The 23,433-nt window shown below is 37.4% G+C and overlaps 1 protein-coding gene across 2 annotated transcripts in view; it reads left to right on the forward strand.

Moving 5' to 3' along the window:
* The window catches only part of COMMD10 (COMM domain containing 10), a 208,528-nt gene that overhangs the window by 47,256 nt on the left and 137,839 nt on the right, over positions 1 to 23,433 (forward strand). For both annotated transcript variants that reach the window (XM_045998844.1, XM_045998845.1), the window contains one exon: positions 6,594 to 6,704. In XM_045998844.1, the coding sequence (XP_045854800.1) occupies positions 6,594 to 6,704 (111 nt within the window). The remainder of the gene's footprint in view (positions 1 to 6,593; positions 6,705 to 23,433) is intronic.

Consider the following 23,433-nt stretch of genomic DNA (forward strand, 5'->3'; position numbering starts at 1 on the left):
ATTATGTTGAGGTATGTTCTCCCTATACCCAGTCTTTTGAGAGTTGTTTTGTTTTGTTTTTATCATAAATGGATGTTGAATTTTGTCAGATGTTTTTTCTGTATCTATTGAGATGATTATATGATTTTTATCTTTGATTTTCTTAATGTGGTATATAGCGCTTTGATTGATTTGTGAATGTTAAACCATCCTCGTGTCCTTCAAATAAAAGCCACTTGATCATGGTGTATGGTCCTTCTAATGTATTGTTGAATTGGTTTTGGTAATATTTTGTTGAGGATTTCTGCATCAGTGTTTATCAAGGATATTGGCCTGTAATTTTCTTTTCTTGTGGTACCTTTGTCTAGTTTTTGTATTGATAAAAGGGGCCTTGTAAAATGAGTTTGGAAGTATTGCATCATCTTTTGTTTTGGGGAAGAATTTGGGAAGGACTGGTATTTATTCTTCTGTAAATATTTGGTAGAATTCATCAGTGAAGGCATCTGGTCCTGGACTTTTGTTTGTTGGGAAGTTTTTGATTAGTGATTCAATCTCCTTATCAGGAATTTGTCTGTTCAGATTTTCTGTTTGTTTATTTATTTATTTATTTGTGATTCAACCTTGATAGGTTGTATGTTTCTAGGAATTTATCTGTTTCTTACAGTGTGTCCAGTTTGTTGGCATGTAATTGTTCATAGTATTCTTTTATGGTCTTTTGTATTTCTGTGGTATTGGTTGTAATGTCTCCTCTTTCATTTCTGATTTTATTTGGTTCTTTTCTCCCCTGCCCCCTTTTTTTTTGGTGAGTCTAGCTAAAGGTTTATTAACTTTTGTTTATCTTTTCAAAAAAAAGCTCAAATCAATGAATTATGGAACACTTGGGGCATCTGGGGCTCAGTTGGTTGAGTGTCTGCCTCTGGCTTAGGTCGTGATCCTGGGGTCCTGGAATCGGGCCCCACCTCCTTGCTCAATGGGAAGCCTGCTTCTCCCTCTGCCTGCTGATCCCCCTGCTTGTGTTCTCTCTCACTCTCAGATAAATGAGTAAAATCTTAAACAAACAAACAAACCATACGATCTAATGATGTACTGTATGGTGACTAACCTAACATAATTTTAAAAATTAAAAAAAAACCACTCAGCTCTTAGTTTGATCTTTTTAAATTGTATTTTTAGTTTCTATCTATTTATTTCTAATATTTGTTTTTTCCATCTTTCTGCTTACTTTGGGTTTTGTTTGTTCTTTTTCTAGCTGAGGTGTAAAGAAAGTTGGGTTGTGGTTGTTTGAGATCTTTTTTTGTTTACCGATGCAGGCATTTATTGATATGAACATCATTCTTAGAACTGCTTTTGTGGCATCCAAGAAATTTTGGTATGCTGTATTTTCAATTTAATTTGTTGCGAAATAGTTCTTTTAGTTCTCTTTGATTTCTTCTTTGATGCATGGCTGCTAACATTGGCTGCGTTATGTTTTGATTCTCCAAAATCTATATGCTTTTTTTTCCCTTACAGAGCTCTAAGATAGTTGTTCTTTGTGTTTTGTTGAGAGTTTGTACATGTTGTGTGTGGAAAGGTGTTTTTCTTTTTTCTATTTTTTTAGGTGCATAGTCCTTGATACCAGAAGTCACTTTCTTAAATTGGAAACTTCATAGAATTAAGCAGTCAGAAGTGGTTAAGAAAAGATTTGTGGAGCAAGTATCTAGCTAAGCTTTACAAATAGGTTTATGTTCTCATATGAAACATTTAGTCAGCTGCCTAATTTTTGTATTTCATTAGAGTAAATAGAGGTGTATAGTTTCTGTAATGAGCCATACGGAAGTGAAGTTTCTGCTTATGGTATTTTCTAGTTATAAAGTAAATGGTGGCTTATAGCAATGGAATGTAGATAGTGTTTTCTATTTTAACAGTTACAGCCCTAATTTTATATGTTTTCATGATTTATTATGATAAATAATAAAATGTTTCATGAATACCTACGCACATAGTTCCTAAAACTCATTCAGTATTTCTGAGTAGTATTTTTCTAACTGTAGATAGCCTGAAATGTTAGTGGTTTAGTGGGTAATGAAATCAGTTTAGAGGGTTTCCAAATAGCATTTTCAAAATGAAACATAATAAAGCTTGTTAAAGAACATGGCTCCAGGTAAAAAATTTTCTGTGGAACTTCTGGATGTGTATATCAGTTTGCAACATAGAAAGTATTTTTTACTGTGTTGTATGGTTCAAACAGTGACTACTCTTTTAGAGCACCTCACTAGTTAAAATCTGGTGTAAAACTTTACATTTTCTTTTTCCATTTAAAAGGGTTAATATAGGGGCGCCTGGGTGGCTCATTGGGTTAAGCCTCTGACTTCGGCTCGGGTCATGATCTCGGGGGTCCTGGAATCCAGCCCCACATCTGGCTCTCTGCTCAGCAGGGAGCCTGCTCCCCCTTCCCCCCCCCCCCCCGCCCCCGCTGCTGCTCTGCTTACTTGTGATCTTTCTCTCTCTCTCTCTGTCAAATAAATAAAATTTAAAAAAATAAAAATAAAAGGGTTGATATAATCGTAATTCTGGCTGATTTTGTGTGAGCTTGGAATTGTGGTGTACAAAGCACTTATGAGAATTTAAGCTTATGTTGAGATCATTACGTGGAAATATGAGATAGAATGAAGTCATGTATAATGGATTATTTTAAGTCATTATATTTGAACTAACATCTTGGTAACATCAAGTAAGAAGTAATGTTAGTGAGATGGGTAAGAACTATCACTTAAACAGTTTGGCTTGGGTTGAAAAATATTAAAAATATCAGTGTCTTATTTTTCTTGTGTTTTATGTTATTTTGATGACATTTAAGTCTAGGAGGTTCAGATATAAAGACTCTCAGATTTAAATCTGAGTATGAAATAAGAAAACAAATATTAAAATGGTTCCTGGTATTTTAATATACTATCTGCTGTGCACAAGGCAACATTTTATTTTAAATAGAAGCAAATGTAGTCGAGCTAAGGTAAGTCAAAATGCTATACTAGATTTACTTGTTCTTTTGTTTTTTGTTTTTTTAAAGATTTTATTTATTTATTTGACAGACAGCAATCACAAGTAGGCAGAGAGGCAGGCAGAGAGTGGAGGAAGCAGGCTCCCTGCTGAGCAGAGATGTGGGGCTTGATCCCAGGATTCTGGGGTCATGACCTGAGCCAAAGGCAGAAGCTTTAACCCACTGAGCCACCCAGGCGCTCTGAGATTTACTTGTTTTATATGTAATTAAAATATTGACGACCGTTGGATTTGTTTCTTAGTTATGAGTCACAAAGGAATTCAGTAGTATACTATACAGTTTTCACCTATGCAGTGGGATTTTGCTTACTCATATTTCTATTATTAGTGCCAGTTAGAGACACAGCCAACAATATAGTGGTGTGTTATAAAAAATGTAAGGAATGACTTCTTTCTCAGCTTTTCTTTATTTTTTTTAAATTTTTTATTTTTTTAGGACATTTATGTTTTCGAAGTGTATGTGTCACTTATTTTTCCTGATGTTCCTCCATTTTTCTTTTTCCTTTGTTTCTTCATAATCAGATGAGGTTATGATTTTTTGGCTAGAAAGCTACATCAGTGGTGTTGTGGTCTTTGTAAGGTATCACGGGCAGAGACGCGGAATCTTGTTTTGCGCATTTGGGCGATACTGATTTTGACCTCTGGTTAAGATCTTTGTTTTCTTCGCTGCAGAATGACGGTTTTTCTTTTGTAACTGACAAACGGGGATGGGTGGAGACTTCGTGATTTTGCATTTCGAACCAAACTTTTCTGGACCTAGTATCCATTTAGTATCCACTGATGATTTTTAATTGAATCAATTTCTTAGAGAAGTTTTTATTTTGATTTTTACGTAATTTAAACTTAGAGAAAAACTGCAATATTAATATAAGAAACTTTTCTATCTTTTTTGTTCCCAATTCACTAGTTGTTTACATGTTACATATTTAAACTGTAAAATGAGTGTGAGTCCCTGTCTCAAGCAGTATTGATTTTCTTTGTCTCCTAGTTTCACTTCAAAGGGTTTATTTTCTTCTTCTTACTCCGTGTAGTTATACAGAGTTCTTTTATAATTCTTGTTCTTTCTGCATTCCCTCTTCATTTAAAATTGCTGAATACTGATTATTTTCTGAGAAACCTTATGTGTGGGTGTGCACATGTGTATCTGTACACATATGAACTTAGCAATTCTATTCACTTCTTCAATTGTTCTTTAAAATGGGCTTGGGACAAATATTTTTAAATCACAAGGTTGCATAGAAAGGGCTCTAGAGTTAAAGGAAGCCAATCCACCAGCTCTTTTTGTCATGACTTTTTTTTTTTTTTAAAAGATTTTATTTATTTATTTGACAGAGAGAGAGATCGTAAGTAGGCAGAGAGGCAGGCAGAGAGAGAGGAGGAAGCAGGCTCCCTGCAGAGCAGAGAGCCCCATGCGGGGCTTGATCCCAGGACCCTGAGATCATGACCTGAGCCGAAGGCAGCGGCTTAATCCACTGAGCCACCCAGGCGCCCCTGTCATGACTCTTAGAAATTACCTTTCCTTGGGGCACTAGGGTGGCTCTGTCGTTACGCATCTGGCTTCGGCTCAGGTCATGATCTCAGGGTTCTGGGATCGAACCCCACATGGGGCTTCCCACTTGGCGGGAAGCCTGCTTCTCCCTCTCTGGCTGTCTCTCTCTGTCAAATAAGTAAATAAAATCTTTAAAAAAAAAAAATTACCTTTCCTTGTGAGTATTCTTTGATTCAATTCAATTCAATAGATATAGAGTGTCTGCTGTGTTTAAAAGGTACCGTAGAAAGAATCAAGTAATTAAAATGCCTAAAATTTATAATGCTTTGCAGTTTCCGAAACATCTTTGAATATGCATTTTCTTAATTATTATTACCAATAACTCAGAAAGGTAGATAGTTCAGACAGATTTATTCCCATTTTATATGAAGAAATTGAGGTCTTGAAAGATTGTGACTTAACCATGGGCCCAGTGAGTGACAGCGGAAGCATGAACCAAAGTATAAACTCAGGGCTCTTGTAAATTCTCCTTTACTCCCTTCATGCAGTGACTAAGGATGCGTTAATTTATGCAAATTCCTGGCCACAATGAGGGTATGTTTTATTCATTTACTTAGTATTTTAAGTGTTTCAAGGGCTGGGATAGGATCAGGAAAATAAGATCAAGACAGTATCTTATAGGTTCATATAGTAGCGTATGAATAAGGCGCTTTTCGATTAAGACAGTGACACTTATCAAAATGCTTGGGTATATGAGAGTGGTTACAGCATGCTTTTTCTTGTTTCATTGGTGGGTCTTTTGAACACGAGTGTTGAAAGTAGTGCTGGGCTGGGATTAGAGACTCCACTTACTGTGATCCGTGAGTAAGATCAGTACGTTCAGAATCCTTACTTAATGTGCACCATTAAATTGATGTTTTCCTTACGGGATTGTGGATTTTGTCCATGCAACATCTTCCCTCTTTTTACCATTATCCCTCAAAGGTTCAGTGCCAGAAAGAACAGGACTGTGTCTTTATTTTCTCATCACATCCTCTCTTGAATAGATCATACTTTCATTGCTGTCTTTCCAGTTTGGCTCTGACTCACTGCTGTGATTCTAGCTGTTGAACAGTCTTTCAAGTTAGCAGTTAGTATTCTGGTTAAGTAAAAGTTGTCACGAGGCTGCCATTCTTAGTAGTGTAGCTAGGGCAGTTTCACTAAATCAGTTATTACGCCCCTTTTGTCAGAGGCATGTAACAATTGCATGTCACAGTCCTCCCTAAATATTGATATTTGAGATTTACTGGAAATTTAGTCCCAAACTTTATTATACTTCTAGTTTTGAGTTTAGAGAAACCAAACGTCAATAAAGCGACATTTGTACTGTTTTAATATTTTAGAAGAAAACTTAAACTGTTATAGTCTGTCTTTACTATTTTTGCCTTACCTGATTAAATTTTGCTGTTGTGTTAATAAGTTCAAAGGAAATGTTCTAATTAGTTTCTGTCGTAACTGGGAACCATAATAAGTTAGAGTACTTTGGAAAGTATGATAACACCTGCTCACTAGTAAATATCAATTCTTTGTCTGGCTCCTTTCCAGCCTCACTAACTGTGTCTAAATGTGTGAACCTCTTACCATCTGGGTACTTCAATTTTCTTCTAAATTTAAACAAACAAAAACTCTTCCCTGTATTCTACCTAATACAGTTTTGAAAGATAATGGGAGGTCATTAAAGTGTTAGCTAAAATCTAACTATTTAAAAATCATTAGCTTTAAATATATACTATCTTAAAATACTAATTTACTACTTAAAAGCCATGACTCTTTTAGTGTACTTCATCACTTAGTCTAAGTCCTCTATTTTTAGAATACAGTGTATTTGAAGACCAAGCTTCATTGTTGAATTTGACAGGCATGGCACAAGGCCAGTGTGATGGGCCCAAAGGGAGAATTTGCAGAATATGCAGGTTGAAGGAGCCCCGGGACTGACTTTCCACAAAGTCCAGGCTATCTGTGTTCATTCCCATTGATGGGAAATTTGCTTCAAGTTGACTGTTGTCTTCCTTCTGTACATCTGATTCCAGTCTGCACTTGTCTTTTATAGCTCGAGACCATTGGATGGCAGCTTAACCTTCAGATGGCTCACTCTGCTCAGGCGAAACTGAAGTCTCCTCAGGCTGTGTTACAGCTAGGAGTGAGCAATGAAGATTCCAAGGTAAGACATGGTATCTCACTGAAATGGTGTATTTTGTTTACTAGGTCTCGTACTTTATTGTTAGCAGGGTCTTTGCCCTCTGGATTGAAAATTTAAACACATTTAAATTAAGGATTAACGAATTGACCCATCTTTATTTGTGACAGTTTTTGATATCACATTGGCTTATTGCTTTATTATTCCTTTGAAGAAGTATCTTGTCTTGCAAGGTGCCTTTCTTGCAAGAGCATTTCATAGTATCTCCTTTTAAATTCTGCAATGAGTAAACTTGGTAATGCAGATAAAAGTAAGATTTTTAATGATTCAGATACTTGTGGATATTTCTGGGTGTTTTAAGCTGCATATATATGGTAGAGGGAATATTGTTGCCTAACCAACACCTGGATTATGAACGTAATGTGAGTTGTATATGTGTGTGTGTGTGTGTGTGTGTGTGTGTGTGTGTGTGTGTGTGGCACTTGTGTGCATGTGTTTAAATCCCAATTCTTGCAAGATAGAATTTGGGATTCGGTTTTTTGTTTTTTTTTTTAAACTGCTTGGTGATTCCTCCTTTAGTGTTAATTTCAGGAAGCTTAAACATGTTACCAAGTTTAAAGAGTTGTCATGGAGTTTTTTTGTTGTTGTTGTTTTTTTTTTTCCCGTAGCATATAGAGAAATATATATTTAAGATATCAATAAAAGCTATTTGTTGTATTTTTATTGTAATTAATTATGTTTCTAAGATAGATAAAGGGAAGTAACTTTTTCTCCCTAAATGAAGGAGACTTTGCTTCATTTTAAGACAAAATAGAGGTGATAATGAGGTAGAAAGATCTGAGGAAGGATAGATTACTGTGTCTGGATGTGATCAGAGAATGACAGGAGAATATTATTGCTTATAATGGGCATTGAAGGATGGGATACTTGTTAGTTAGAACTTTCATGATGTGTATTATATCATGCACATTTTTGTCTTCCATATTGGTGGGACCAATACCTGGCCCATGTTCCATGTCTACAGAATTTTAGGCAATTGAGTTGGGTCTCACTGCATATAATTAATTAATTCATCGCAGTGTTCTAAAGTATTTCATTTCATACATTTTAAGTTGGTAAATATAATACAAATCATAATATGTAAAATAATATAAATTTAGTGTTTACGAGTTGCACTGACTAGTATATATGGTCTGGAATTTAGTAGCAGTGTAGCTTGGGGCAACACTTTAATCTCTGAGTGGGGCAGCACTCATAATCTTTATGGGTGTCAGTTTCTTCACCTATAAAATAGGGATAATATACCTGTCTCACAGGGTTTATGTGAAGGGTAGATACCCAATGTATATAGTGCTTAGTTCAATGCCTAGTACTAGGTAGATGCTCAAAAAATGCAGGCCACTACCATCATCATCATCATTATCATCATCGTCAATAAAATGTTCTTTGACCACTGAATAAATAAATGTCTTTGTTTAAACTAAAACTGACAGTAAACTTTTCTACTAATGGAGTTAATCTTTTCCCTTTTTTTACCTTCTTCCCCTGTTTTATTTCTTGATTATGTTTTTCATATTTAGGCTAACTGAGAATTGGGGAGGCAAAGGACAGCCTGAAAAGTCCTTTTTTTCTTCTCATGAACTAGGTAGGGAAGTCATTCCCTTAGGTTTAACATAATAATCTGGAACTCCTTGGTGTAGACTAGGACTATTCTGAGTGAAAACACACATATGTACCTGGGTACATTGTACATTCTTACACACATGCATACATTCTCCAAGGGGCCGTACCCCTTGATTGTTGTATTTCTCATGACTACCATATGTTATGTCTGAGTAGCTAAATGCAAATGATAGGTGGGATGGGTGCTATTTTGATCATATATTGGGTATACTCTAAGTATTATGGTTTGGACAATGCTTGACTATGGGATACCTGAGTCCTCCCAGCTCCTTTATTATGTCTTCAAAATATGTTTGTATGTCAGTTATATTTTTAGGCAGATGTGAAATTCAACTCATTGGAGATAGAGGCCTGAGTGCATTAGATTTTCCCGTGCATTGCTAGTTTGAAATTTTTTTTTTTTTTTTTTTTTATTTGACAGAGATCACAAGTAGGCAGAGAGAGAGAGAGGAGGAAGCAGGCTCCCCGCCAAGCAGAGAGCCCGATGCGGGGCTTGATCCCAGGACCCTGAGATCATGACCTGAGCGAAAGGCAGAGGCCCTAACCCACTGAGCCACCCAGGCGCCCCGCTAGTTTGAAATTTTGAATGAACCTTTGGTTATCCTTGCAACTTGTAGAGCTAGAGAACCATTTTCTTTTTTTTTTCTTTTTTTTTAAGATTTTATTTATTTATTTGACAGAGAGAGATCACAAGTAGGCAGAGAGGCAGGCAGAGAGAGAGAGGAGGAAGCAGGCTCTCCACCAAGCAGAGAGCCGGATGCGGGACTCGATCCCAGGACCCCGAGACCATGACCCAAGCCGAAGGCAGAGGCCCAACCCCCTGAGCCACCCAGGCGCCCCTGGAGAACCATTTTCATGGGCAAACAGACCCTTGGGAAGAAGAGTAGCAGCACACAAAAGCAAAGGATACTTTCAGGGGTGCCTGGGTAGCTTAGTTGCTTAAGCATCTGCCTTCGGCTCCGGTCATGATCTCAGGATCCTGGGATCGAGCCCCATGTCAGGTTCTTTGCTCGGTGGGGAATCTCCTTCTCTCTTGTGCTCTGTGCTCTGTCTTGCTCTCTCTCAAATAAAGCTTAAAAGCATTAAAGGATATTTTCATTTTGTATGCAGATTTAAGTGAACCTCTTTGTCCGTATTGCCCATCTTCCCTATAGCATTGTGGGGATTTGGCTGCTCTTTCTTTCATCTGCTACACAGAAGACACTAAATGAAGTGTCTGTCCTCTGTCAGCCTGGACAGACACTTGTCATTTCCAGGTGATGTGTGTCCTAACTCTAAGGAACAGTTGACTGCTTTACCTCTGTTCTTTCAGTGAGCTGCTGCTGGGAAATGTACTTTTTGTTGTTGTTGTTTTCAATTCTCTTTTGTATGATCTGGTACTCTATTCTTTGTACTTAAATGAGAGTTTGGGAAATCTTGAGAGGTTGGAATATTAGATGAAAGGGACAGGAATATGGAAGATGTTTTAAAAGCCACATTTTTTGTTTTGTTTTGTTTTTTTAAAGATTTATTTATTTATTTGACAGACTGAGATTAGAGGCAGGCAGAGAGAGAGAGAAGGAGGGGCTTCATCCCAGGACCCTGGGATCATGACCTGAGCTGAAGGCAGAGGCTTTAACCCACTGAGCCACCCAGGTGCCCCAAAAGCCATGTTTGTTAAAAGAAGGCAGAGCTTTGGGGCGCCTGGGTGGCTCAGTGGATTAAGCCGCTGCCTTCGGCTCAGGTCATGATCTCAGGGTCCTGGGATCGAGTCCCACATCGGGCTCTCTGCTCTGTGGGGAGCCTGCGTCCTCCTCTCTCTCTGCCTACTTGTGATCTCTCTCTGTCAAATAAATAAAATCTTTAAAAAAAAAAAAAAAAAAAGAAGGCAGAGCTTTTATTCAAAGAACCATAAAAAGCTAACACCGGTTAATTTATGATGCAAAGTGTCTTAGAATACAGTTGCCATATGATGAAATTGGCGTTTGTTTAAGACAGGAAACAGTAAATAAAATTCCCTTAAGTATATATGACACAGGGCAGTTATCCTGAAAATATACATGCAATAACATAATTCTGAGAGGAATAGTCAGTAAAAATCATGGGAGAGACTATTTTTGATGGTGTTTACTTTTGAGCTGCTGAACTGAAAACTTCCTGTAATTCACCGGTGTGGTTTCTAAGAGTCTTTCTTCTCATTTGCTTCCAATGTACACATGAAAAGTGTAGCCTGCAGTGAAGTTTTAATTGCTATCACATTAGATAGCATTGTTGTACTGGTCTCGTTTCTCTTGGAACATTCTTGTCTCAAGGCTTTCCTGTTTTGCTACTAATTTTATCATGAAAACTGGGTGATTGTAGCTTTTCCTACAGTATTTTGATATATCTTCTGGTTGTTTGCAGTTAACTGTCTTAGTGTTTGTCTGCTGTATTTAACAAAGTAAGATTATTTTTCTGTTCTGAGATACCTCAAAATGAAGATTTTTTTTTTTTTGGTTTATTTCATTAGAGGGCAGTAGAGCTCTTTGCTTGCCTAACCTCTGGCATTTACAGTGTTATTTGAAATAACATTCAAAATAATGTGTGAAGTCAGTAGTTGTGGGAAATGCTAAGTGTTCACATTTCTAATCTGTATATAACAATAGAGTTCTCTTGTTTCCATCAACAAAATTAATGCCTATTAATCAGATATGTACAGAACAAATAAATGAAATCATTATGACTTCATTGTTTGTTAATTTCTTTATGATTATTTGCCAAAATGCAATTTATTAAAAAGCCTTCAACAGTATTGACATTTTTGTTACATTCTGTCACTTGAATTAATTTCTTTATGAGAAAAGAGAACCAAATAATTCCCAAGATAGTTGAATGGCTCTAATAAGTTTTATACTGTAACTAGTTCCAGGCTAATCATAGACAGTTGGAGTTTCTTTATTTATAGAGAATAGCAATTTTATACTTAAGAAACATTGATAGTTCTAGGCACTTTAACTTTGAATATTCTAAAAACACTAAAATATTTAAATTTTGCTATTAAGTGTGCGTTACTGCATTAACTTTGCGATTACATCGTGTTTTGTTAGTACAGTGGTTCTGAATTTTTTTGGTACATCTTTTAAGAATGAATCTTTGTGTTTCATTCTTTTCTCCTTTTGAAACAACTGGGATGAAAATCACCTTGAAAGGGAACTCTCATTTATTTATCTTAATGTTAAGTTGGATTGTGCTCAGGTTGCACGTGGTACTTTATGGATGGGTAACTATGATTGCAGCTGAGTTTAGGACTTTCAGTACCAGTTTTTTGAGTTAGAAACCTTTATTCTTATCTCCAGAATGGATGGCAAATTCTATTTAGAATGAAGAAAAAGGAGGGAAAACACTGTTTTAGTGCTTACCCTCTGCTAGGCATGATCTCTCCTCCATTAAACTACATCTTTGAGGTGTGAATTCTTATTACTATCCATATTTTATAAAAAGACTGAGAAATGGAAACAAATATGCCTTAAATTATTCCCTCAAGTTGTACAACTGAAAAACAGCAGAACTAGGATTTAAAACCAGACAACTTTACTTCAGAGCGCTGTGCTTTATTCATTGCTAAGATACTATATCTTTTTGCTTGCTTAATAATTTAGTAGTTGGTCCTGTAATACGTATATATGTTTGAGGGTGCTGAAAGCTGTTCCTTTTTTTAGAATTAATTAATTTATTTGAGAGAGAGAGAAAAGGAGGGGCAGAAGGAGAGGAGAGAGAGAGACAATCCCAGGCAGACTCTGTGCTGAGCATGGAGCCCGGCCTGGGGCTCGATACTAGGACCCTGATATCATGACCTGAGTGGAAACCTGGAGTCAGACGCTTAACCTGCTGTGCCCCGCAGGCGCTCTGAAAGACAAGGCGAAGAATGTCTTATGGTTGTTGGTGGTGATTCTCCATAAAGTGATAGGTATGCGTATTCTAAATTTCCGTTTCTTTTTCTTTGTTTAAGTTGAAGTAATTTTACACTTTAAGTGAATGAGAGATACTACTACACACTTTCACACAGTAAGTAAAATTGCGTGTTTGGATGTTATCTCCGTTCAGTAGAGGCTCCATTTATCAGCACCCTTCACTCTCACAGCTTCAAAACACAGCATCACTGGTGTTGGTACCTCATGAACAAGAAGTAGGCCATGTCATTGAAAAGAAAACATCCTTAGATCTGTGTATGACAGATATCTTAGAAGAAAATACGTATGTTGTTCAAATTATGAACTCTTGTAGTAGAAATTTAAAGTAGTTTGATCTCCTGTAAAGTGATGTTTGTACTAACTGATTTTGAAGGACCTTCAAATTTCTCTGAGCTACTCTGATGAGCAGGTCTGAATTTTACAACTATTGTACTTTCTACAAATCTAATCTACACAGTGAATAAATTTCAGCATATTCCCTTGATAATTTCTGTTTATTTTTCTCTTGTATAATAGCTGTATTTTTATAATGGACATTTTCAGAAAATATAGGGGAAAAAAGTGGGTTAAAACCAAGTATAATTCTAATACCCACAACACTTGTTTGGTTTTGCTCTAGGACCTTCCAGGTTTTTGTTTTTGTTTTTGTTTTTTTTTCTCCCTAAGGAACTTATGAGTGGTTTTTTTAAAAAATAGTGATTAAATTTGGTTGAAGCACAGAAATTGAGGTTTTATTATTATTGTTCAGTACTCGATATGGTTATGAGAAGATACTCTCACTTGTTAGAATTTTTTTTCCATTTTCATAAGAAGCAATTTTTACCTTTTCTACGACATGCTCTGTGTGATCTGAAGAAACAGTCTATAAAGTCTTGGGCTTTTTACTTACTGATTTTGATGAACAATTTTATAAAATGAGCTTTGCCTCTGGCAGTTCCATATCAAGATACTAATTCTCATTTATATAATATGGGATGTTATTTAGGGTTTGAAAATTTTGAAGACACGTCAGTGGTTTTTCTTCTCTAATCAAATAATTGATAAATATTGGTTGTCTTTCTTTTTAAAAAATTGTGGATTTTCTTAATTACTGAAGTTGTGTATGTTTATTATAGAAAACTTGAAAATTCCAGAGACATAAAGAGAATCTCATAGATTCACCTCCAGGATGTAGCCAGCCTATTCGATCTCTTTTATTTTGGTGTTTATTCTCCGAATACTTTATTTTGAGAGTGGGATCATATGAATTCTTTGATTTTATGTGTAACTGCTTTTTTCACAAATCATGCAAAATCTTTACCATATTGCTTCAAACTTACCATGAATGTATTTTAAATGGCTGTGTCATGCTTTGGCTATGACATACTATGATTTTGTGACACTTCCTTTATTATCAGATAATGGGTTTATTTTCAGTATTTTCCTATTAAATTGTGATAAACATCTTTGTGTATATTGAGTAGGTGCTTAACAAACATGTACTGAATGATCGATGAATGAAGCCTCCTTGGTATGTAAGGTTGTTCTCCAGGAGTATAATTAGTAGATGAAAGGTCATAACCTAAAAAGAGGTCCTTTTAGTTTCATAAATGGCTTTCCATAATTCTTTTGCAAACACACACAGAAACTCAAAGGTCATATCCAAAGAATTTAAGAGCTTTTAAAGAAGATGTAACATTACCCATCTCAGATACAGGTTCTTTGATAACTAGTTAATTACTTTGGATAATTTTAGGAGACCAGTGAAAAGCTCACGTACTTCTGTAATATTAGAGAGCCCTCTATTTGATAATTTCTGTATTCCAGTAGTGTACAAATTAAAAAGCTTTCATTATACGTGTTTTATTTTATTATGGAACATGCAGAAGCAATTTGATCAAATACTGCGGCAGTTAGGGAAAATAGAAACAACCCTTATTTGTGAGATAATTGCCCAGATACTCTGGGAAGAAAGCCTGGTTCTTTGGAATCAAATTTATTTAAGTATCGCTAAAGCTTTGTGGCTCTAGTTTTCTGATTCTTAATTTTGTTTTGTGTCCTTTTTCATTGTAATTAGTTTCTCAATGATAGTGCCCTTCAGGTGTTATATTTTCTACATAAAAGCAATACAAAATGTTTTCCCTCAATTTAGTGTATTTTTTTTAGTTCTGTGGTCAGTTGGACTTTCTAAAAGACTTTATGTATATAAGTACCTCGATTTGTTCTGATCATGTGTGTAGAGCTCCTTGATACCATAGTGAACCCCCTTGTGTCTGAGAGTGAGTGTGTGTGTGTCAAACTTTCATATTTCAGCTAATGGAAGCTCTGCATTTATCCATAAGACTTTATAAGCTAAAAAAAATATTGTTTTGGACACTATCTTTGATGGGTAAAGACAAGCAGAATATTGATACACAATTAGGGTGTGATAGAATTGAGTATTCATGTGGAGGAAGTGATAAAAGAGTCTTGGAGGAGAAAATCCTTTTAAAAAATACTCCAGAAAGTTCATACATTTGAGAATTAAAATACCATCTTTTTACTAACATTCTTTTGAAAAATGTTGTGGGATTCCAAAGTGGGGAAACAAATAATATCACCCTTGTTTGTCTTTCCTATCTTTGTAAGCTTTTTTAAACTTTTTATATCCAGAGGCAGTTGATAATTATAGTATTTCACAGACCTACTAGAACATATTTAGAAATACCTTTACATTTTGTTTAATGTATTTCTGTGGATTAGAAATGACAATAATGGAAACCCATGGTTTAAGTATTTTGAAATAAAAGTGTTTACAATGAATTAGACAGCTGAGCAAATAAAATGCAGTTTCATAAATTAAACAGTAACTTTAGGCAGTAAACTTAAGGCAGACGCTTAACATCAAAACACTTTAAATAGCTCAAATTCCATTCAGGAAATATTTATTAAACATTGCCTGTGTAGGAAATATTAGACAAGGTATTTTTGAGATGGAGAGGTTTTATTTTTCATCATGGAGCTTCTGTTCTAGCAAGCCAGGAAATAGAAGTTTAGTGATTACTGCAGAAGAGGAAATATATGGAGCTCTGGAAACTGACAGCAAGGAGTTAGAGACTGAGACAGGTGGGGGAGTTTCAGATGAGGGGAAAAGAACATGAAAAAGGATAGAGACTTACGTTTTAAGTGTGTGGACTATGACATAGCTCTGATATCCAGGTAGAGATGGTTGGCCATCGGGGCTTGGGAGAAATTATAGACTAGAAATTGAGATTTTGAAATCGTTAAGGTTTAGATTATAGTTTCAGTCATGAGACTGGAGGAGATCAATCACTTAGGGACAGAATATAGAAATTTATGAGCTCCTAAATTTAAAAGGCCAGTAGAGCTTATGACAGTGATTGGGAAGGAACAGCCAGAGACTGAAGGAAGAACGTTTCTTGGAGAATGAATTATGTCACATGTCGCTAAGGAGTAGAAGAGAAAAAAATAAATAAATTATCTCATCTCACCCTCACAGCTATGAATTAGGTGCTAATATTTCCCCTAGTTTGCTCGTGGTTAAATCTCAGTACCTAGGTTGGGTCCTAGAAACTGACAGAGCCAAGATTTGAATCCAGGTCCATCTCATTTAATAACCTGAACTTACAATTACTATTCTGTGGTTAAAAAAAAAAAAAAAAAATTTAGTGACATGGAGATCATTGGTGAGCACTATCTGGGGCCAGAAGGAGATGTTTAAGTGGAAGGCAGTGTGGAATGCTGTTGAGGGGTCAGGAAAGAGAACAGATAAGTGAGTGACCAATTTGATTGGTTGGACTTCTCTGATAACTTTGACAATTGTAATCTCAGTTACATTTGAGAGGAAGTAGAAACCTGATTGGATTAAATTGAGGAGAGAATTGGGGATTAAATTGGGGACACTGAGTGTAAGACTCCATCTAAGTAGCTCTTTCAAGAAGCACAGAGATAGGACAGTCCGTTTGGGGGGTAGATTTAGTGAGTGCCGAAGGGAGAGGAGGTTGGCATGTTGCAGATCCGTCAGGGGAGAAATGGGTAACGTAGGATAGAGAGGACTATAATTACCTGGAGAAAGTGAGAAGATCCAGAGCTGGAATGGAAGGGTTGGACTGTGATGGGAGTGGGAACCTACCATTTGTTGTAATAGGAAGTAAGGAAGTAAGGAAGAGTGTGGGTGAGGTAGGTAGTTTTGGGTGTTAGAAGAGGAAGTTGTGTCTCTGATTGCTTCTGTTTTCTCCAGGCAGTCATTTGTTGGGAGAATGGGTAGGTCTAGGAGGCTTGAGAATAGAGTAGAAAGTATGAAAGAGTTTGTATATGGGGAAGATGAATGAACTAGTTATTTTAGTCTACTTTGCTGTGTTGGACAGTGCTGATTGCCCATTTGAGATTTGTGGCCATGGATTTAAAATAAGAACTGTTAGAAGGTTGCATATTTTTCTTGATCCATTTTTAGTTGCTTTGGTCTGGAGGTAGAATAGATGGATAATTGGATTTAAGCAGGGTTTCATCTTTGCCCGGTGTTATCAGATGAAGGGAAAAAGGGAGAAAGGACGGCATACACACACAGGGACACACTCTCATGCACATGTGAGTGGTTCTAAACAGGTCAGGTGGAAAGTGAGGCTATATGTGTTGGGGGTGGGGTGATGGAGGGGAACTGGCTGGAAACAGCTGGAACCCTGGACCATAGCCTCCCTAGAGTAGTTTGTGGTACAGAGGACCCTCAGATGGTCCGGAACATTAGTTCCGGAATCACTCGGGGCTTTTTTTCATTTGAATCTTCAGACTTCTGTGGCTTGGTCTGGTGTATATCGTATCCTTTAAGAGGGAGAAGTAGATAAAAGTAAGACTTAATATCTGTTCTTGTCTTAACTTTTATCCCTGCATCCACCTGGAAACTGAAGTGGTCCAAATATATGAAGATTTGCTCTATGTCATAGGAGTTCCTCATGTGTGGCCGGTGGCTATTCCTTGATCTGTTGCTTCCCTGGTTGATGACATACCCAGCATCTGTAGGAAAATACTGGAGTCATTCATAACAAGCCCTCTATACCAATGATACTATAGCTACAAATCAATTAAAATGTGAATGTTTTATATCTCAATTGAATTTATTGGTTTTCGAATATCTTTGGTGATTTCCTGAATTGCTTTTCTAAATCTAGTATTTTAATTTTGGGATGGCATTATAAATTTTATTTTTATATTTTTTAAAGATTTTATTTATTTATTTGTCAGAGAGAGGGCACTAGGAGGGGGAGAGGCAGGCAGATGGAGAAGCAGGAAAGAGGGAGAAGCAGGCCCCCTGCTGGGCAAGGAGCCCGATTCAGGGCTTGATCCCAGGCCCCTGAGATCATGACCTGAGCTGAAGGCAGACACTTAACCGACTGAGCAACCAAGGCATCCTGGCATTATAAATTTTAGATTCAGGACACAGTAAAGATGGCTAGACTAGGTTTTCTCATGAGTAAATTGCATTGTTGAATATTGAATCAGTCCTAATAATTTGGGCACAAAAAGGAATTGACAAACACTTTTCTTCCTGGCGTAGCTTTTTTTTTTTTTTTTAAAGTTTTATTTATTTATTTGAAAGAGAGAGTGCAAGAGAGATTGAGGAGGCATACAAGCTGGGAAAGAGGCAGAAGGAGAAGAGAAGCAGGCTCCCTGCTGAGTAAGGAGCTCGACGTGGGGCTCGATGCCAGGACCCTGAGATCGTGACCTGAGCCGAAGGCAGATGCTTAACCAACTGAACCACCCAGGCGCCCTTCCTGGCCTAGTTTAAATGAGATTTTAGCACTTCTGGTGTGAGGTTGCCATATGAATGCTTAAATATATCTTTAATGGATTATGTAAACCGTGTTTCTTTCAAATTTTTTCTTTATATGAGAATCATTTAGAGGAAATTAAACATGAGGAAGAGGAGTCACTTTTATTATATAAAATACTTCTCTCAGAGCAAATTTTTGGGCACTTTTGACTGTTTTTGTGGTATTTGGGAAATAAAGATTTTTCGTATATGTTCACATATAAAATCTCTTTATTTTTATTTTTATTTTTTTAGCTTTTCAACTGTCCTTTATACTTATCATCCAGCATTATGTAATCTTTAAAAAAAAAAAATCTCATGTCTGTATATAAAGTGCTTTAAGGTTTTAATCATATCTTCAGATCTTGGGTCACCTGCCCTCTTACCTGGACACGTGGCTGTCCCTAGATGCCGTGTCACTCTGAGTCTGTGGCAGGTTACTTTTTTTCATGTAGCAGCAACTTGGCGTCACCAGTTTTGTTTTCTGTCTGTCTTTGGATGACATGTTTGCGAGTCAGTCAGTGCACGGGGAGGAGTCGCATTCACTCACCTTATATAACGGGAAATGAAATTCGTGAGCAGTGGGAACATGTCCTTACCCCAGCTTTTAGATGAACAAAGCAGTAGCAGTAGGGGCTGGAGAAGCAGAGTTATCCTCAGTAGTTTTTGCTAATTCATTCATGAGGTTCTGAGCAAACAGAGAAATTTGCTTCCTTCCTTCTTCTCTTCCTTTCTCTCTCTCATTCTCTTCCCCGCCCCCCCACCCCCACCTTCCTTTCTTCTTTATAGTGGAGGAGAAGTGTAGTTTCTTTCAGAGATAACCCATTTTATCTCAAGGAGTTCTAGTCATCCATCGTAGCAGGATAATTTTATCCAAACTTAAAATGCCGCCACTTCCTTAATAAGGACAATGTAATATATACTCCAAAATAACCCTTTTGTAATTCTCAGCAGTAAAACAGAGAGATTTATTCAGGTACAACTTTATTTATGGAATGAGTAAAGGCTCATGAGATTTTCCAGCAAAGAGTGATCTTAGATGGATTTGGCAATAGAATGTTAGATACGACATCAGAAATGCAAACGGCACAGAAAGAAGATAAATTGGACTCATCATAACTGGAAACTTTTGTGCATCAAGGATGTTATGTAGAACATGAAAAGATATCCTAAAGAATGGGAGAAAATATTTGCACATCATATATCTGCTAAGGGATTTGTATCTAAAGTATTTGAAGAACTCCTGCAACTCAACAACAAAAAGACAACTCAAATAAAAATGGGTGAAGGACTGATACACATTTCTCCAGAGAAGATGTACAAACGGCCACCAAGCTCATGAAAAGATACTCAGCATCATTAGTCATTAGGGAAATGCAAATCCAAACTATACTCACTGGGTTGACTGTAATTACAAAGAGAAAAGGAAGGAAGAGAAAGGGAAGAACATAGGTGGGGGTTAGCATGAGGAGATATTAGGACCGCTGTGATTACTGATGGGGTTGAGCCACTGTGGAAAATATTTTGTTAGTTCCTCAGAAATTCAAACACAGAGTTATCATATGACTCCGCAGTTCCAGTCATAGATATATACCTGTAAGGACTCAAGTAAGTACACGTGTGTATGTACATGTTGATAGCAGTACTAGTCACCATAGCCGAAAGGTCCCAGACGTCCATCTGTGGATGAATGGATAGACAGTGTGTGTTTTATACATACATTGGAATATTAATGAGCCATAAGAAGGAATGAGGTACTGATACATGCTACAGTGTAGGTAAACCTCAAAGACTTTTGCTTACTAAAAGAAACCAGACACAACAGGTCACATAAGTGATCCCATTTATATAAAATATCCAGATTAGGCAAAGCCATAGAAGCAGCAAGCAGATAGCAGTTGCCAGGGCCTGGGGGCAGGGAAGATGGAGGAGTGACACCTTAAAGGTTTTGAGTTTGTTTTTGGGGTGATGAAATGTTCTGGAATTAGATAGTGGTAATGGTTGCACAATTCCGTGAATGCATTAGGAGCCACCGAATTGTATTAAAACAATAAATCTGAGAGAGGGATCAAGAGAATAAGGGAAACCAACTTTAGGAATATATATTTTTTAAAGAATGATTTATTTATTTGAGACAGAGCAAGAGAGTATAAGCTGGGGGAGGGGCTCACTCACAAGAGAGAGTGAGCTGGGGGAGAGACAGAGGTTCTCAAATAGACTCTCCACCGAGCCCGATGCGGGGGAGGGGCTTGATCTCATGGCCCTGAGATCATGACCTGAGTCAAGTAGTCGTCCAGTAGTCGGACGCTTAACAAACTAATCCACCCAGGCGCCCCCTGACAGTAGGAATAGTTCAACCTTCTGTGTTTATTGATGAGAAAACTCAGGCCCAGTGAGGTTAAATGATAGCTCAGTTGATTATTGGCACAGCCAGATGAGACCATAGTCTGACATAGGAGAGGGGACAGTGGATCGAAAGGGACAAAACTGAATTTAAATTCTTGGAATATGGGCAAGAATCTGAATCTTTCTGCAACAGACTTCCAAATTTGAAAATGTGGCTGGCAATACAGACCAAAAATTTTTTTAAAATATTTTATTTATTTGACAGAGAGAAATCACAACTAGGCAGAGAGGCAGGCAGAGAGAGAGGAGGAAGCAGGCTCCCTGCGGAGCAGAGAGCCCAAAGCGGGGCTCGATCCCAGGACCCTGGGATCATGACCTGAGCCGAAGGCAGAGTGTTTAACCCACTGAGCCACCCAGGCGCCCCCAGACCAAAGTTATTGAAGAATTGAGATAACATCAGCAAAATGCCTATTCAAGTGAGCCTCACATGGTAGGTGCTTAATATTAATTGTATTTGAATTTGCATTGGTATGGCTTAACCTTGTGTTAGGAATATAAGTAATCCTGGAAAATATTTTGAGGAATATATTATCTTGGAAGATAGTTGAGTACTGGGTTGATAACTTGTATAATAGTTTACTCTTTTATTTTTTTTATTAACATATAATGTATGATTTGCTTCACGGGTACAGGTCTGTGAATCTTCAGTCCTACACAATTCCCAGCACTCACCATAGCACATACTCTCCCCAGTGTCTATCACCCAGCCACCCCATCCCTCCCAACACCCCATTCCTCCCTACCGCCCCGCCAGCAACGCTCAGTTTGTTTCCTGAGATTAGAGTCTCTTATGGTGTGCCTCCCTTTCTTGTCTCCCTCTTTGGTTTCATCTTGTTTCATTTCATATTGTTCAGTATTACCATATTCTAGTTTGTAACCATTGAGATTGAATTGTCTGTAGCCATCATTTTTTAACAAACCACTGCTCCTTTTCTCTTAATTAGTAGAAAGGATTCTCAAATGAATATAGAGGAAGAATACTGCTTCTGTAATTGCTAATATTGCCTGGTAGGCTACTTGAACTCCCTGTGGGATTTTTTTTCTTCCACCCACAGTGACCTTTCATAGAGTATGTGCTCTGAAAGAACAAGTCCACAGGGGTAGCATGGCAATCTGCCAATTATCAGTGTAATTTTCTGTGATGTTAAATCATCTTTGCATTTATTTGACCATTCTCAGTGACAGTATTTTGTGTTTACTTAGTAGCTTTCAACCAAAGGGCTCAAAACTCCTTGCAAATACTGAGCCTCAAACACTCCTTTGAGGCAGCATACTGTAATTATCCTTATGGGTTAAGAGAGGAGGAAGGTGGTATCCTTTAACTGTTAATGCTGAAATAAGAGAAGAAATCATCTGCAAAAAATAGGTTGCTAGTTATAGGATGATTTTGTCTTAAAATGAGAAACTAGAAATTTTTCTGCCTCATTAGAAGATGCTCATGATTTTCATCCCCATTTTTTGGCCATTTTTTCCTACTTTTCAACTGATTGTAAGATGTATTGACTCCTTTTGTTTCTAAAGTACAAGAAAAGAAGAAAATTGTAAGCATGTATCCAAAGTAGTTTTATCCAACTATGTAAATTTGTCCAGCCTTTTTGCTCTAGACAGATGAGTAGAATAATTTATATATTTCCTTTTTTTAAAGATTTTATTTATTTATTCATTTGAGAGAGAGAGCGGGGGAGGTGCAGATGGTCAGGGAGAGAGAATCCCAAGCAGACTCCTTTCTAGGCACAGAGTCCCACATGGGGCTCAATCTCCTGACGCAGATATCAGCAAGAGTCGGACGCCCACCTGACTGAGTCAACCAGGCAGGTGCCCCTATATGTTTCTTAGCTTTGAGAGCGAGTACTATGTAGTCAGTTATAAGTCACATAATAGTCATGTCCTCAGGTATTTTAGATTGGCATGGAAGTGACCATTTAATAATATTGCTGCCAAAAAGTGTGTTTATGCTTCTCTTTGATGATGTGTTTTAAGAGCAAAGTACTACCTAATCCTGTATCTTTTGGCTCTTTCTTGGTCTTTGGAGATGGGGAGATATCCTACAGGTTAAGATACAGAACAAACTTAAAAGTACAGTTTAAAATGGGGCCTACTTAATAGTAATTCCTAAAAAAAGACACAGCGTGACTCACAAACAAATTTAGTTTGTGTTAAGAAGCAAACCCCCAGTTGCCTTATGTAAGTTTAATGTGGGTCAGGGCCCATTTGGAGGCGGAAGGGACATCTTAGCTGAGCTATGAAGCTGTCGCTTCTGCAATTGTCTTTTGTTGAATTCTCATCAGCCTGGGTGGGGGGAACTGATCAGAACCCAGTCTCAGTATCTACAGCGCACAGACCAGGAACAGTTACACTGATCCTACCACGTTCAGCCAATCAAGAGGATGATGGTAATAGATACCATTTATTGACCACTTAATATATGCCAGGTATTATTCTTTGTGCTTTTTTGCTTTGTCTTGTTGGACCCTTGAAGTTAATAAACAGTGAGTCACTTTTTATTATTTGCCCAGGGGGACTGAAAATAATTTACAATTTAATAAAGTAGCCACCGTGCTTCTCCAGTGATTACTTGGCCACCTGTCTTTAGTGAGGCCCATGGCGAATGCCTCTTCTCACAATCTTTATGGTTTTATCGTGCTCTTAAACATTTTGTTTGGAAAGCCATGAAAATCTCCTGAGGGTAGGTGATTTATTTCCATTTGCCAAGTGTGCGGAGTGAGAGAATGACCTTGATAGAGATCAGACTGAGAGCTGGTCCTGTTCTTTTCTGGCGGGGCTGTCTGGGTGATTAAGTACATGTAGTACCAGAGAATCAGAGAATTTCTGGTAGGAAAACAGTCTGTACTGAATTTTTCTAGAGCACAGCTCCTCCGCTGAAGTGCAAGTAGCTAATAGGTCAGCTGAGATACTGACTGCACCCTGAGGGCCCTGGGCAGCGAGGTCG

The sequence above is a fragment of the Meles meles genome, chromosome 3, assembly GCF_922984935.1.
Source record: "Meles meles chromosome 3, mMelMel3.1 paternal haplotype, whole genome shotgun sequence".
Lineage (NCBI taxonomy): Eukaryota > Metazoa > Chordata > Mammalia > Carnivora > Mustelidae > Meles > Meles meles.